This window comes from Vombatus ursinus, unplaced genomic scaffold (assembly GCF_900497805.2).
Source record: "Vombatus ursinus unplaced genomic scaffold, bare-nosed wombat genome assembly UNPS02014176.1, whole genome shotgun sequence".
NCBI lineage: Eukaryota > Metazoa > Chordata > Mammalia > Diprotodontia > Vombatidae > Vombatus > Vombatus ursinus.
Window position 1 is genome coordinate 1,512,301 of NW_020953954.1, and position 15,406 is coordinate 1,527,706.

The 15,406-nt window shown below is 55.8% G+C and overlaps 1 protein-coding gene across 1 annotated transcript in view; it reads left to right on the forward strand.

Annotated features, from left to right (window-relative positions):
- Nucleotides 1-2,763: 2,763 nt before the first annotated feature.
- Nucleotides 2,764-15,406, forward strand: part of LOC114041648 (mucin-5B-like) — a 30,932-nt gene continuing 18,289 nt past the window's right edge. Inside the window, exons 1-14 of the mRNA XM_027860204.1 lie at nt 2,764-2,945; nt 3,180-3,671; nt 4,677-4,791; nt 5,879-5,969; nt 7,249-7,355; nt 8,372-8,588; nt 9,650-9,775; nt 11,063-11,180; nt 11,317-11,455; nt 12,274-12,384; nt 12,772-12,841; nt 13,935-14,072; nt 14,406-14,570; nt 14,971-15,065. Coding sequence (XP_027716005.1) covers nt 2,764-2,945; nt 3,180-3,671; nt 4,677-4,791; nt 5,879-5,969; nt 7,249-7,355; nt 8,372-8,588; nt 9,650-9,775; nt 11,063-11,180; nt 11,317-11,455; nt 12,274-12,384; nt 12,772-12,841; nt 13,935-14,072; nt 14,406-14,570; nt 14,971-15,065 — 2,166 coding nt within the window. The remainder of the gene's footprint in view (nt 2,946-3,179; nt 3,672-4,676; nt 4,792-5,878; nt 5,970-7,248; nt 7,356-8,371; nt 8,589-9,649; nt 9,776-11,062; nt 11,181-11,316; nt 11,456-12,273; nt 12,385-12,771; nt 12,842-13,934; nt 14,073-14,405; nt 14,571-14,970; nt 15,066-15,406) is intronic.

Here is a 15,406-nt window from a genome sequence, read left to right on the forward strand (position 1 = left end):
AGTGGTCAATACCACACCCTCAAAATGGAACTTTTGTGAGCTGCCTATTCCCTGAGTGTGAGGAGAGCTTGAGCTGCAGCAGCTCAGACCTGGGCCAGAGGAGAGAACAAAGTCCCAAGTGAAGAGGGCAGCTGGTCTGGGGCAGAGCGGCCATGGGGTCTGAGCTTCTGGCCCTTCCGCTAAGCCTCCAGCCTGCCAGGGAACGCCTGGCACGAGCGCTAGGTTCTGGGCTCCAAGGCGCCAGCGCCTCTGGGTCCCCGTGGGAACAGATGGAACAGGGCCATGAACACAGGCCGGTCCTCAGAGGTCTACACGTGCCCAGGTGATCCTCCCCTTACAGCTCAGCTACTTCCCAGAAAGCATTGCGCGTCGGCCGAGGTTTTGCATATCAGGCCCGGTCCTCGATGAAGCTGGGGCGCCCAGCAGACACACTGTCTTCTGGCGAGTAAATGCGCTCCAGCCCAGTTTGATTCGCTGTGGAGGCGGCTTTCACGGGCCAAGTTGGCCCAAGGTGGGTCTGCCTGCACTACCTAGGCATCCCTGGACACCTCCGGGCCACCGGGGCATCTCGCGGACATGCGCACGTCCAAACTAGAAGGAGCATTCTCTTGCGTCTGTCTCCCCCAGTACGTTCCTTCCAGTCCAGGGTACCGCCATCCCTCCCTCCAGGCTCCGGGGCTCCCGGCCTTAGAGTCGGCCTCAGCACTCCCCTCTTTCACACTCCCCGTGTCCAACCTGGTCCCAAGCCTTGTGGCTTCTCCCTCATCCATCAGCTTCTCCTGTCCCACAAGCCCCACCACACCTCACATCTGAAGCACTGAAGCGGCCTTCTCATCGGGCTTCCGGCCTGCATCCTCTCCTCTCTCCAGTTCACCTCCATTAAACCGCTCCTGCCTCACTTTCCTGGGGTGACTGCCGAGGCTTCCTTTTTCTCACTATATTCCAGATAACCTGGCCATGATTTTCCAACCTCCCAACCTTTGTCTAGGCCATCCCCCATGCCTGGAATGCCCTTCCCTGCTCACCTCTGTCTCTTGGACAAGGGTCAGTTAACTCCCCACCCGCTGGCAGCAGTCTCTTCTGAGCTTCGAGTCTTCTTGCGTTATTGAGGCAGTAGAATGAAAGTTCCCCGATGGGGGCAGCTAGGTGACTCAGTAGATAGAGCACGGCCCTGGATTCAGGAGGACCTGAGTTCAATCCGACCTCAGACACATAACATTTATTAACTGTGTGACCCTGGGCAAGTCTCTTAACCCCCATTGCCCAACCAAAAAAAAAAAGTTCCCCGAAAGAACGCATGGCTTTCTTTTTGCCCATGCCTAGCAGGGTGCCTAGCACAGAACACCTGCTTAGTGTTCACTCAGCTGAATTGGGTTGACCTGAATCCTGCCCCAAAAGCCGATGGCCGTGGGGGGAGGGGCACCATTAACCTCTGGGGGCCTGTCACTGATTCTTTCCATGTCTCTTCAGAGACCCAGGAGGCTGGAACGATTTATGGGGCCCTGCCGGAATACACTCAGCCAGACTATGGTAAGGAGATCGATCCAGGGCTGCCTCCACACCCCAATAAAGTCTCCGGGCTGAGCCTTGGACAACTCTCCTTCCTCTCTGGGCTCAATTGGCTGGCTTCCCATGTGGGGGAGGGAAACTGTCCACAGCCCGGTATGTTGAGGCTGAGGGGAACCGGCAAGGACTTCCACCAGCGATTGGGGGCTAATGGAAGGGCTTAAGTATTTAAGCAGCAGCCACCGTGTGCCAGGAACTGTGCTCTAACAAGGGAAGTGCTGTTATTATCCTCACCACAGTGGAGGGAACTAAAGCAAACAGAGGTTAAGTGACTTACTGCTGGTGAGCGTCTGAGGCCTAGTGCTCTAACCACTGTGCTACCCAGCTACCTAGGCACCCTAGGCACTGTGGGAGGTGATCAAAGAAAGGCCGAGGACATCTTCCTATGACAGACCAGGAAAGCCCAGACTCTCACGCAGCCCAGGGATGTGAGAAAGAAGTGAGCTCCAGGGAGAGAAAGTCCACTGCTTATAACTTAGGGCACATTGACCAAAAGCTTGACTTCATGAGTCATGGTGCCCCCAGGGCAAAAAAAAAAACATTGGCCAAAGCATGGGAGAGGGGCCCTTGGAGTAGACAGAAAGCCTAGTGGTTTAAGTGGGGGGAGGTCACAACAGGTCAGCCTTTGGCCCTCTGGGGAAGGGATAGAGGCTTCCTCATCTGAGAGACTGTGGATGGCCTTGAGGGTACAAGACAGGGCAGACCTTTGGTCTTTTTGTTGGCCTCGCCCAATGTTGGGTCAATAGGAGAGCCAATCATAAAGGGTGGACGTTGGCAAGGACCCCAAAGCTTGTCCACAATGGCTTGACTTATCACATTCACAGTGGAGAGAGCGCCACCCCCTTTCTCTATTTCAACCCCTTCTTGCCTGGCTCTGTATCTCCAGAGGTCCTTTTGGCTTTCCCGGTGTGCACCGAGGAAGATCTGAGGACCATAGATTTGGAACTAGAAGGTATCTTCCCAAGACCAATCCCCTCATTTTATCAAGGAGAAGCTCAGGTCAAGTAGCGTTAGTGTCAAAGGTGGCATTGGAATGCAGGTCTTCCCAGCTCTGAGGCTGGCCAGGACACGATCAGCCCCCTGGGGACCAGGCATCTGAGGGCTCCTCAGGAAGACTAAATTAACCAACCGTGGCTTTCTTCTCCCGACTCCTTAGACTCCTTTACGGCCTTGCCTGAGCCCCGTCCCATGCCGCGAATGACCTTCATCCCCACGGGTACCGTCACCCCCTATGCAAGTGGTAAGCCTGCCCTCTCCCTGCAGCCATTCAGAAATCTGAGCCTGTGGCACCAGAAAGGGGAGAGGCAGCTGAGAAGCCTGCCCTGGGCCCTCTCACCCAGGGCCCTTCTCTGTGTCGATGAATCCCAGAAGGATCTATTGTGAGACGGCTAGCTGCGTGGCTCCAGCTGGCCGCGTGGCTCCAGCCTGGCTGACTTGGAACTTCAAACCATTTCAGTCACTTCTAATTCCTATGTCATCTGTTCCATGGATCTCTTTTTCTGCTTTCATTGACGATGTTTGACGATGACCACTTGACAGCATGTGTTGAGGGGTCCCTGAAGGAGTCCTGACTGATGACAGCCCACACCGATTAAGCCCCTGCCTGCCCTCAGGAAGCTCACAGTCCAGGAAGGGCCTAGACGGAAAAGCTCCGACCTGTGCTGCCACATGAGGGCGTTGGCTAATGCTCTACTGACGGACGCGACTAGAATTTCTCTGGGGATGCCCTTGGGTGGGGGAGGCACGCACTGCCTCAGACTTCAGGCCTGGTGGTCTTGGGAGGGCGGGGGGGGGGCAGCTCTCCACCAGGGCACTGATCCGCCCCTCTCCCCTTTGCCCCCAGCCTCGAACCCTTCACACAATGGCCAAGTGTGCAGCACGTGGGGCAGCTTCCATTATAAGACCTTCGATGGGGACATCTTCCAGCTCCCTGGCCTGTGTAACTATGTCTTTGCCTCGCATTGCCAAGCTGCTTATGAGGATTTTAATATTCAGATCCGGCGCTCCCTGGTTGGGGAGACCCCCACCATCAGCCGCATCCTCATCAAGACAGAAGGGACGGTCTTGGAGCTCTCTCCCGGATCCGTCCTGATCAATGGGCAGCGGTGAGCCCCCCGAGTACCCCCCACTCCCACCTTGCGGGCTGGCCCCCGCCATCTGCTGCCCCTTTGGATGGCTGAAGCCTGAGGAGGGCTCTGCTGGCAGGGCCCAGGCAGCCATCTGGGTCCCCGCCTTATTAACAGAGGGAGAAACTAAGATTCAAATAGACTGAGAAAATTGCCCAGGCTCCCAGCCAGAGAAGACAGCAGTTAACCCAGCTCCTCCCTGACCTCCCAGAGCTTTTCTGTAAGCCTTCACTGGATAGACCCTGAACTCAGCACCGTGGTTTAATGAGAGCTGGATGAGGGCCATCAGTCTGCCGCTAGTGGGGCGCCACGGCTCACAGGACTTCTGGACTGGAGCCTTCCTGAGCTCAAATCTGGTCTCTGACACTCACTGGCTGTGTGACTCTGGGCAGATCACTTAACCCCTGTCTGCCTCAGTTTCCTTAACAGTAGAAAGGGGATCATTGTTGCACCTGCCCCCTGGGCTTTTGGGAAGATCAAATGAGATCCAGTTTGTAATGTGGCTTGCAAGCCTTAAAGCATTATATAAATACTTATAAATATATAAGTATTATATAAATATTTATAAATTATATAAATTCTTATTATATAAATGGTTGTGATCATGGGAATGATAATGAGCTTGGCTATCAGATCCCAGGTCTTTAGGGGCAGGGCAGGGCAGGGCAGGGTAAAGGCTGCCAACTCTCAGCTGGGGAGGGAGCTGCAGGGGGTACTCCGTAACTCAGGAACTAAAGAGGAGGCCCCCCAGGCCCTGCTGTGGTCTGAGTGGTCTGGGGGTGACCGATTCGGAGGCAGAGGCAGACAGGGCAGTCACATGGAGGGGAGTTCAGCCCCACCTTGCCAGGGTTCCAGAGCCCCAGCATCAGTGCCTCTTCGGCTGGCCTGCCACCTATCCGGGGCCCCACAGCCTGGTGCCTCCAGCTGCTCTCCTCGCTGGCTTTTGAGGTGAAAGGCTTTCTTTTCTGGCCACTCTCTTTGCAGGGAGCAGCTGCCCTACAGCCGCTCTGGGTTCACTGTGGAGGCGAGTAGCACCTACATCCAAGTCAGCGTGAGGATGGTTCTGACCTTCATGTGGAATGGCAATGATAGTGCCCTGGTAAGAGGGGGGCTGCCAGCCCTCTCCCTGCTCCAACCCCCGCCCTCATTCCCTTCCCGATCCCCAGCCACAGAAGAGGCCTTGGCCAGAGCTGCCCAGCGGACTAGCCAGCAAAGCCAGACCCCACCGCCATGAGGCCCCACGAAGAGTTGTCTGGTCCTCACCAGCCTGCAGGAGAGGCCACTGTCCCTGGAGGGAAAGCTCTCCTGCTTTAGAAAGCAGGTTCTGGACTCTAACCCAAAAGGCACCTTCACTGTGCTGCTGCTTCTTCCCACTTGCGCCGGGCCCTGCTCTAGGTGCTGGGGACAGAAAAAACAAACTTGGTTCTTGCCCTCAAGAAGCTCACACTCTGTTGGGAGAAAAGCAACACAAACAGAGAAAAGGACACACAAGCTTGTACAGAAATAACAGAAAACACACATATGTATGTGTGCAACATATATACACGTGTGCATGTGTGTCTGGCACACGCACACAGCTTTTTCTGGCGGACATCCTAGCACTGGAGGGACCCAGCTAAGTCTCTTGTGGCCCCTGAGCTGAGCTTAGAACAAGCTGGAGATTCTGTGAGGCAGGAAGGGCACTCCAGGCATTCGGGTACCTTGGGCAAAGATGTGGAGGTGGGAGAGGTCTGATGTGTGGTGCTCAGACGGCGTGAAGGGCTGGAACATGGTCAGAGCCAGGTTTATGGAGGGCTTTAAAAGGCAGCAGTGGTTCATATTTCATCTGGGAGCATCTTGCAGCAAGGTTTGCCACGGTCAGATGTGAGCTGCTCTTTGGAGAGATCTCTGTGGAGGCCACATGCAGAATGGATGGCTGAGGGGAGTAACTGGGCCGAGGAAGCCTAGTCAGTCAGTCAACAAGAGCTTATTAAGTGCCTACTGTATGCCAAACCCAGCCTCAGGGGCTCACGCCCCCATTAGGAGGAGAGGAATGAGGCATAGGAGCCTCCCCCCAACCAGTGACTGGCCCAGACGCTGGTCCCAGGAGCCCAGAGCGCCTAGAACAAACACACACAACCTGACCCCCACTTAATCAATGACTCGGTCTTCATTTCTTCACACCTCCCCCCCTCCATCTTCCTCAGCTGGAACTGGCTACAAAATACGCCAACCAGACCTGCGGGCTCTGTGGGGACTTCAACGGCCATTCCACATACAATGAATTCTACTCCAACAGTGAGTGACGCCCTCCCCCGCCCTCCCTGTGTGGCCTTCACTGCTGGTTTTGGGTGCTCAGGAGACATGGGCTGGCCTCAGAGAGGAGAGGAGAGAGAAACCAGTCATCCAGGCAGCCCCAGGCTTGGGGGGAGGCAGAGCCCCCCTCTGCCAAACAGTGAGGTTTGGGGTGTTCACCAAGGCCTCGCCTGAGCCCCTTCCCAGGCCCTCCACCGTGCTCTTGGTGCTTTGGCCTGAGCACCATCCTCACGGAGCGCAAGGTGGGCAAGGGGGTCTCAGGGGAGGGATGTCCCCAGTGGAGAAGCCGGTCCAGCCAGGCTCGGCTCAGCCCCGCAGGCAGCCAGCCCAAGCTCTCCTCATAGCTTCCAAAGTTGCCCTTGTCTCTCCTCAGTTCAGGCTCAGCAGGGCCTGGGGCTCCTAAGGAGTCAGAACCTCAGAGCTGGAAGGGACCTCATTTTACAGATAAAGGAGGCTGAAGTCCAGAGTTAGGCCACTGACCCAGTCATAAAGGTCAGCTCCATACCGATTGTGTACGTTTGTGATTAGAGGATCAGATGCCAAATGGTGTTAGCTGTGGGTACTGTGTGTGCGTTTGTACACAAAATGTGTGGTAAGTGAAGTGTTTTCTGTGAAGCCCTTTCACTGTTCACACACCCACTTCACAAATGTGCAGCCTGAGGCTCAGGGAGGGAAGGCGTTTTTCCAAGGTCACACGGTGGTGGAGTTGAGACCCCAGTCCGTGTCTCCTGACTCCCAGCCCAGGGCTGGTCCCTTCAGAGGGACAGAGTGGAACAATTACATCATTCCTGGTCTCCACGGGCAGCCAGGCCACGAAGATAAGGCTGGAGGGTCTTAGGACCCTCCCTCTCCCCCTGCTGAGGATCAGAGGATGTGGGAGTTGGAGGTACTTCCAGGCCAGCTAGTCTGGTGCATCCCTGGGCAGGAATCCCTGGCTGGGCCCAGTGCCTTCTGAAGTCCTGGGGAGGGAATCAGGAAAACATCAATATTAGCCCCTCCCCCCCAGCCTCCATGCCTGCAGGGGCCAGATGTAGAGGAGTCAGGTTCAATCGTTGTCTCTGGCACTCCCTGGGTGGTCTTAGGCAGGGATCCCTCCTCTTCACTACTGAGGAAGTGCCCCCCTGCCCGGGGCTGGGCTCCATCAATCCCCCATACTGGGCGTGCCCTCCCTCAGCACAGGACACCGCGTCCCAGCCCCTCTTTCCAGACAGCCACACCTGCTCTGCTCCCCAGAACTCTAGCAGCATTGTGTCTCTTCCAGATGCCCGGCTGACCACCTGGCAGTTTGGGAACCTGCAGAAACTAGACGGACCCACAGAGCAGTGTCAGGACCCCGTGTCTTCCCCAGCGAACAACTGTACCGCTGAGGTGAGAAGCCACTGAGCACACAAGGAAGGCGTGAAAGACCCTCCATCGTGGCTCGGAACTTGGGACACCCTCCCTCCCTTACCTTTTCCTTGTCGGAATCCTCTCTGTCCCTCAAATTCCACTTCCTCCCAACCTGGCAAGACTCAAAGCCTAGCAGTGTCCCCTCCGTGGGTTCCTGTGATGCTGGGTTGGTACCCTGTCATATCGTGCCTGGGCCAGTGGCCCTCTGTTGAGCTGTTATGTCCCTGAGGGACCAACTGAGTCAACTTACCTTTGCTTCTCCCTCAGCAAACATCATAGGGTCCCACCTGCTGGATGGATAGATGGATGGGTAGATGGATGGATGGATGGCTAGGTGGATGGACAGATGGGTGGACAGATGGTTAGATGATTTATGAGAGGGTAGGAGATGGTGGGAGAGGAAAAAAAGTGTGTGTATGGGGCGGGGAGAGTGGAAGCCTCCAGCCCGGCTGGCACACAGGAAGGCAGAAGAGCCCAGATAGGACTTCATGGGGGAGCACAGAGGGGACAGAGATGGCTCTCAGCCTGGGAGGTGGGGAGAACCTGAAGGAGGTGAAGTAAAGTCTCAAGGGTGGGGAGCCACGTCAGGGGATGGAACCCAACCTGCCCTGGATGGGGCTTTGCCAAGGGCAGACCAAGCAGGGTCCTGGAAAGAGCCAGGAGACCATGGGATGGTGGGATCTCCAGGGAGGAGGGGCACCAGATATCCTTGGTCAAATCCACTCTTCCTACTCTCATCTTACAGAGGAGAAAACAGGTTCAGAGACCAGCTGCTGGTCACCCTGGGGTTGGGCTGGGGGGGAGGGGAATGGAAGCTCTAGGTCCAATCCCAGCTCAGCCACTTCCAGGAAACATGAAGCACTCCTCCCCTTCTGCAGACTTCCTCAGTTTCCTCCTCTGTGAGATGAGCAGGGGGGCAGTCAGTCTCTGTGGTCTCTATGTCTGAGTACTAGCCATTGAGACTAGGTCACCAACCCGCCGCATGCTTCCTCCAGGAAAGCAGCTGCCTCAGGGTCCTGACTGACCTGGCTTTCAGCGGCTGCAACCAGCTGGTGGACCCCAAACCCTACGTGGAGGCCTGTGTACAAGACCTATGTGGATGCAAAGAAGCTAACCGCTCCTCTTGTGTGTGTGCCACCTTCTCTGAGTACTCGAGGCAGTGTGCCCATGCAGGCGGGCAGCCCCTTAACTGGAGGAGCCAGGACCTGTGCTGTGAGTGGTGGGCATGAAGGCACCCTTCCCCACCCCCCCCTCACGGTGGGAAGTGCCAGGGGAGGCCCTCAGGCTTCCCACCAGCTGCCTACCCAGGGCTGGGCAAAAGCTGCAGGGAAGACTTCCTGGAGGAGGTAGGTTTTATAGGCTGGAGCCGGGGAAGTTCGCCAGGCAAAGAAGCAGAGGAAGACCACATCAGCCCTTGAGAAGAGCCTGAGCGTGGAAGCAGAGGGGGCAGAGATGGTGTGTGTGCGTGGTGGGGGGGGGGTGTGAGTGTGTGTGGGAGGGGGCAGGGATGTGTGTGTATATGTGTGTGATGTGTATGTATGTGTGTGGTGTGAGTGTGTGTGTGGTGTGAATGTGTGGTGTGTGAGGGTGTGGTGTGTGTGTGGTAGGTGTGTGATATGTATGTGTATGTGTGGTATGAGTGTATGTGGTGTGTATGTGTGTGTGGTGTGTGTTGTGTGTGATGGGGAATGTGTGTGTGGTGGGTGTTTGTGGTGTATGTTTATGTTGTGTGTGGTGGGTATGTGATGTGTATGTATATGTGTGGTATGAGTGTGTGCGTGTGTGCAGTATGTGGTATGTGTGGGGTGGGGAGTGTGTGTCTGTGGTGGGTGTTTATGATGTGTATATGAGTGTGTGTGTGTGTGTGTGTGTGTGGTACGGGGGTAGGGGTGTGTGTGTGGTGGGTGTTTGTGTATGTATGGTGTGTGGTAGGTGTGTGATGCGTACTGTGTGTGTGTGTGTGTGTGTGTGTGTATGTGGTGTGAGTGTGTGGGGAGGGGTGGTGGTGATGACTGTGGCTGCAGCCTGGGGGCAGAAAGGGGCAAATAAGAAGAGTCCCAGACTGTGGTGGGCTTCAAATGTCGGGCCTAGCTCTTGAGGCCATAGGATTGTAAAGTCAGAGCTGCCAGGGCCCCTCGCAGGGAGTCTAACCCAATGGTCTCATTTTAGAGATGAGCAAACTGAGACTTGGGTGGCCAAGGTCACCCCAGGGGCAAGTAGAAGAACTGAGATTCTCCATGTCACAAGCTTCTGCCTTGGTTTCCCCATTCCAGACAAGGCATGCCCCTCCAACATGCAGTACCACGAGTGTGGCTCTCCCTGTGCAGACACTTGCTCCAACCCTGAGCGGTCCCAGCTCTGCGAGGAACACTGCATAGACGGCTGCTTCTGCCCCCCAGGCAAGTCTCCCCCAGTCCCGGAGCTGCCTTTGCCCCTCCCCCAACATTCCTGGCATAGGCACAGGGCGCTGTGGCATCCGCCTTTCCCCTTCCCCCCCCACCCCCCTCCTCCCAGGCCTGGTGTGAGGCTGCTGTGGCAGCAGTGCTGGATGGGAGGGGCTCTGGGGAGCTGGAGACTTACAGAAGGTCAAGTGGCCAACAGGAAACTTTTTGTTTTGTTTCGTTTTTTACACCAAAATATATATTTTTTAACATTTTTCTTGAAAGTGTTGAGTTCCAAATGCTATCCCTCCTCCCCAAAACAGTAAGCAATCAGATATAGGTTATACATGTGCAATTATGTAAAACATTTCCACATTAGTCATTTTGTATAAGAAGACACGAATAGAAGAAAAAAAATGAAAGAACGTGCAAATAGCTGCTTCAGTCTGTATTCAGTCAATATCAGTTCTTTCTCTGGAGGCAGAAGTCGGCTTCATTACTGGTCCATTGAAATTGTCTTGGATCATTGTATCACTGAGAAGAGCTGAGTCTTTCACAGTTACATTGTTACAATGTTTCTGTTACTGTGTACAGGGTTCCCCTGGTTCTTCTCACTTCACTCCGCATCAGTCCATTTAAGTCTTCCCAGGTTTTTCTGAAACCACCCCCCTTGTCATTTCTTATAGCGCAGTAGTATTCCATTACAATCATACGCCATAACTTGTTCAACCATTCCCTGGTTGATGGGCATCCCTTTGATTTCCAATTCTTTGCCACCACAAAAAGAGCCCAACAGGCAACTCTTCAGCACTTACTATCTGCCAGGCACTGTGGCCTCAGCCCCATTTTCTAATATCTAAAGGAAGGGCCAGCCCATGGAGGAGGGGTTGTCCCCAGTGGGAAAAACCAGCAGCCAGGGCATGTCAGGAAGGTTTGCCCAGAGATGAGGGTCACCCCAGAGCAGGAAGGGCTGCCTGGCAAGGTGGCTTCCTCTCCCCAGTGGGCTCTCAACAAAGACTGGCCACATTTGTGGACAGATTTGAGGGCTAGAGAGAGCCCCCTCTCCCAGTGTTGAGATCCTGACACTCTGGGAAACCAAGGCCCAGAGAAGGAAGTGTCAACTAGCCTAGGACCCATCCCCCACAGCCATGAGTTCGCTCCCCCTGCATCCTCTTCAGACTCATCTCTCTGCCCCCTCCATGAGTTCACCCTGGGAATGATGGCCCCTGGTGCACCAGCTCAGAGCAACCAGAGCCCCTCCCTTCACCCCCCCCGACTCCTGGCCTGTGCTGCCTATCTCCGTAGGGACCGTCCTGGATGACATTCAGGGCCAGGGCTGTGTGACCCAGGACCAATGTCACTGCACCCACAATGGCCAGACCTACAAGCCTGGAGCCTCCTTCTCTACACGCTGCAGCTCCTGGTAACACCCCCTCTGCCCCCACCCCCACCCCTACTGCTCCAGATGTTTCTAGGGCAGCCTCCCCCTAAGCCCACGCATTCCTTTGAAAGCGGCCTGATCACTGACCTGCCCATCCTTCTCTCTGCATCCGCTCCAGCACTTGCCTTTCTGGCCTCTGGCAATGTGAGGAACTGCCGTGCTCAGGCACATGCTCCGTGGAGGGCGGGTCCCACATCACCACCTTCGACCAGAAGCATTACAACGTTCATGGGGACTGCAGCTATGTCTTGTCCAAGGTAACCATTGGGCACTGGACAGCCAGAATGGGAAAGAGGGAGGCAGATGAAAAGAGAGAGGGAGGAGGAGAGGGAAAGTGCCTCTCCTCCTTGGGAACCAAGCCAACACCCTCTGGGAGGGTGTCATCAAGCAGTCCCCATGAGAGTCACGCAGCCCCTGGCCTCACTGAGCCTCAGGAGGCTTCTGTCCTATAGGGGATTTGCGCTGTAGGGCCTGTCCTAAAGGTTCTAGGACCCCTGCCTTCCAGAGGAGCAGATCCAGGGCTGAAGCTCAGGCTATGAGGTTGGGACACAAGCCTCCAAGCTCCCCTCAGCTCTGACGACCTAGGCTGCTGAGACATTTGGGAGGAGGCATGCCTGCTGGCCCGCCTTGTGTGTGCAGGTGGTCAGGCACACAGACACTCACACATGCATGTGCACTCGTACACACACACACACACACACACAGATACAATTAATCCATACGTACACATTCACGCACATACACATACATTCTTACATATATACACCTACACTCACAGATACACATCCACACACATCCACATGTACACTCTCACACACATCCACAATACAGTTACACACTTATAATTACATGTATATACATTCATACGTACTTGCACACATTCACACAGATACATATATGTTCTTATACATATGCACTTACACATATATATTCGCATATACCCTCTCACACATGTATACTCACACATGTATGCACACTCACACACAGGTATGAATTCACACACATAATTCTCACACACATTTGCACACACACACACACACACAAATGACGCCACTCTGGAATTCTGCCCCATCAGAAGTGTGAGGACGCCACCTTCACCATCCTGGGGGAGTTGCGCAGGTGTGGTATGACCGACAATGAAAACTGCCTCAAGTCAGTGACCTTGAACCTGAATGGAGGAGAGACGGTAAGCAGGCCCGGGCAGCTGTAGGGGCCCCTGCTCAGAAGGATACCAGGATAGAGCACCCAGAGCTGGATGGGGCTTTTCAGGTCATCTGACCCAGCTCCCTTATTTTACCAAGGAGGAAACGGGGGCTCCAAGAAGGGCACTAGAGCGAGGAAGTGGAGGAATCCAAATTTGAACCCAGGCCCTCCAAGGATCCCAGGAGCTACGCTCAGGCCTGGAGAAGGGCTTAACTTCATTCTCTGTGGCCCCAGCAGGAAGAACCAGGAGCCGTCAGGGGAGAAGTTGGGAGGGCCGAGGCACCAAGAGGATCATTAGGGCTGCTGGGAGCAGGATAGAGGACCAGCCCCAGAGGGATGGACAGCCCCATCTCTGGTTCTCTTCCCCCAGGTCATCAGGATCCAGTCTAATGGGGGCGTGCTTGTAAACTCCATCTACACACAGTTACCCATCTCTGCAGGTAGGTGCCTCTGCCAGGTGTGCCTGGAAGCATGGGGCCCACCCAGATCCAACTCAGGCTTGGCTGGGCCTCTGGCCTTGGTAACTCCCCCTGCCCAAGTTGTTGTAACTTGCTCAGAACCTCCCATGGGGTCACAGTCCCCACATTAGGGAGGTTTCTTTACACCTGACCTTGGATCCGATCACCCTGGGGAAGCCATGTCAAGCAGCCTGGCACGTTCTCCCTCGAAGTGAGAAGGGTTTCCATCTGGCTGGGCTCCCCAGAGTGAGGGCCTGACCTCCCTGGGGAGCTCTACCAGTCAGGCCTCAGCCAGCAGCTGGTGGTGCTCAGCCAGGTCACATAAACCCCCCCAGGCTGTGTTCTCTAAGATGAGAAGACACAGCAGAGGGCAGACCTGGGTGGGCATCCCTGGGCTCAGCTTCTGAGGAGCTTTAGCCTCAGGGTCTCTGACGGTGGCCAGAGGAAGAAGAAGGTGCCTTCCTTCCTTGAGATCCTGGGGCCCTAATGCAGATGAAGGAGCCACACCTCATCCTAGCAAGCCGAAGTGGAGGATTTAGGGACCCCTAGAGACCACCCGGGCCAATCCCCTTATTTTATAGAGGAGGAGACTGAGCCTCAGATGGGGAGGGCCTTGTGTGAGGTCACCTGGGGACCTGTGGGCATGGCCCTTAACAACTTCCCGGTCACTACTCCCTTAAAAAGTCTAAGAGCAGGTTCTGGGCCACGTTGGAAGGGAGCAGGGCTGGCTGGGCCCCACACCCCCGCGAACATTCATTTCACCCCTGACTTCAAACCCCAAATCATTCATAAGGCCAGGTTCAAGGGAGAGTGAGTGAGGGCCATCCCTCGGGTCACCCAACTCTGGAACCATGAAATGGACTCCAGAGCACTGGAGATCCCCTACCCTGTGCCCCTGCCTCAGGACAGGATCTGGACATTCAGACGCCAAGCCTCAGCATTATGCAAAGCAAACATCTTGGCTGATGATTTGATTGCGTGTGTGTGTCCAAGGCTAGTTCTCAGCACGGCCAGCGTCTCCCTCCTTCCCTCCTTCCCGCCTTCTGACTCTGCCCCTCCCCGCCTATGTCTGTAGCTGACATCACCATATTCCAGCCCACGACTTACTTCATCTTGGTCCACGCCGCCTTCGGCCTGCTCTTGCAGATACAGCTGGTGCCCTTCATGCAGGTGTCTGTGCGGCTGGATCCCTCCTTCCGCGGCCAGATGTGTGGTGAGGACTGCTGCCCATGGGACTGGCTGAGGGAGAGGCCGACTGCCCTGAGCCCCAAACTGAGACAGGGAGGTTCTCCCTCCCTTCCCCTGCCATGGCCTGGGCACCTGTGCCGTGCCGGCCTCTCATTCCCCTGGTAAGGGGAGGGGAGAGCCCCTGGGAGGACCTGCTGGACGGGAAGGAATCTGCTCTGTAGTCTCTTTTTGAGCCGCTCACTCGCTGGCTAGAGGGACAGCAGGGTCCATGTAGGGGGAATGTCAAGAGAGGTGTTTTGCTCTGGGAAGAGCTTATTCTGAGCACTCTCTCCCTGCCCCGTGCCACCCTCCTCCCCAGGCCTCTGCGGAAACTTCAACCAGAACCAGGCAGATGATTTCACAGCCATCAGTGGGGTGGTGGAAGGGACAGGAGCAGCCTTTGCCAACACCTGGAAGACCCAGGCCGACTGCGCCAATGTCAAAAACAGCTTCGAGAACCCGTGCTCTCTCAGCATAGAAAATGGTACCTGGGCCTCGTGGGGTGTCGCTTCTAAGGAGCTTCTCTGGGGAGAGCCTGGACAGGGTGGAGAAGACACAGGAACCCAGGGGAGTGGGAGGGCATTGGGGACCATCTTGGGAGAAGGGACCATGGAGGCTGGAGTTGTTTGGAGACATGGGGAAGGGTGTCTGAGGAGGGCAAGACTGCTGATGGGTCTGTGGGAGAAGGAGGCTCCCCTCTCTCCTCATTTAGTTAGTCTGAAGCTCCCCTGGGGTGCAGGGGATGCATCCTGAATCCTGGCGCTCATTCGCAGTGTAGGGAGCAGTCATTGCCCGGTTGGGGGAGGGGGTAGCCTGTGCTTGCTCTGGGGTCCTGGCCCCACAGGGGAGGGTGATCGAGTGGTCTCAATCTCCTGCCTCCCTAGAAAACTACGCTCAGCACTGGTGCTCCCTGCTCATGGACCCTGGCGCCACCTTCTCCCAATGCCATGTGTTCGTGAACCCTGAGCCTTACTACAAGGTAAGAGAACCTGGAGAGTCCCTTTTGTTCAGTTCTGGCCCAGGCCTCAGCACTGGACCCAGGAGGCTCGGGCTGGCTCCTCTTAAGGGCAGGCCCAGGTCCCTCTCCTAGGGTCTGCGCCACCTGCAGAGCCTTGCTGTGGCAGAACCAAAGGGCAGGGGCAGGGTACTGGGCACAGGGCACCCCCTGGGCTGCAGGGAGGTCTCTGGGGTCTCAGGGCCAAACGAACATCTGTAAACAAGGGCTCTGCCTCTCTCCACCTCTCCGGCAAGCCCCTGGTGCCCTTGTGGCAAGCCCTCCTCTCCACTGTCCTTGTGGGGGCTGGTGGGGTGGCCAGATCC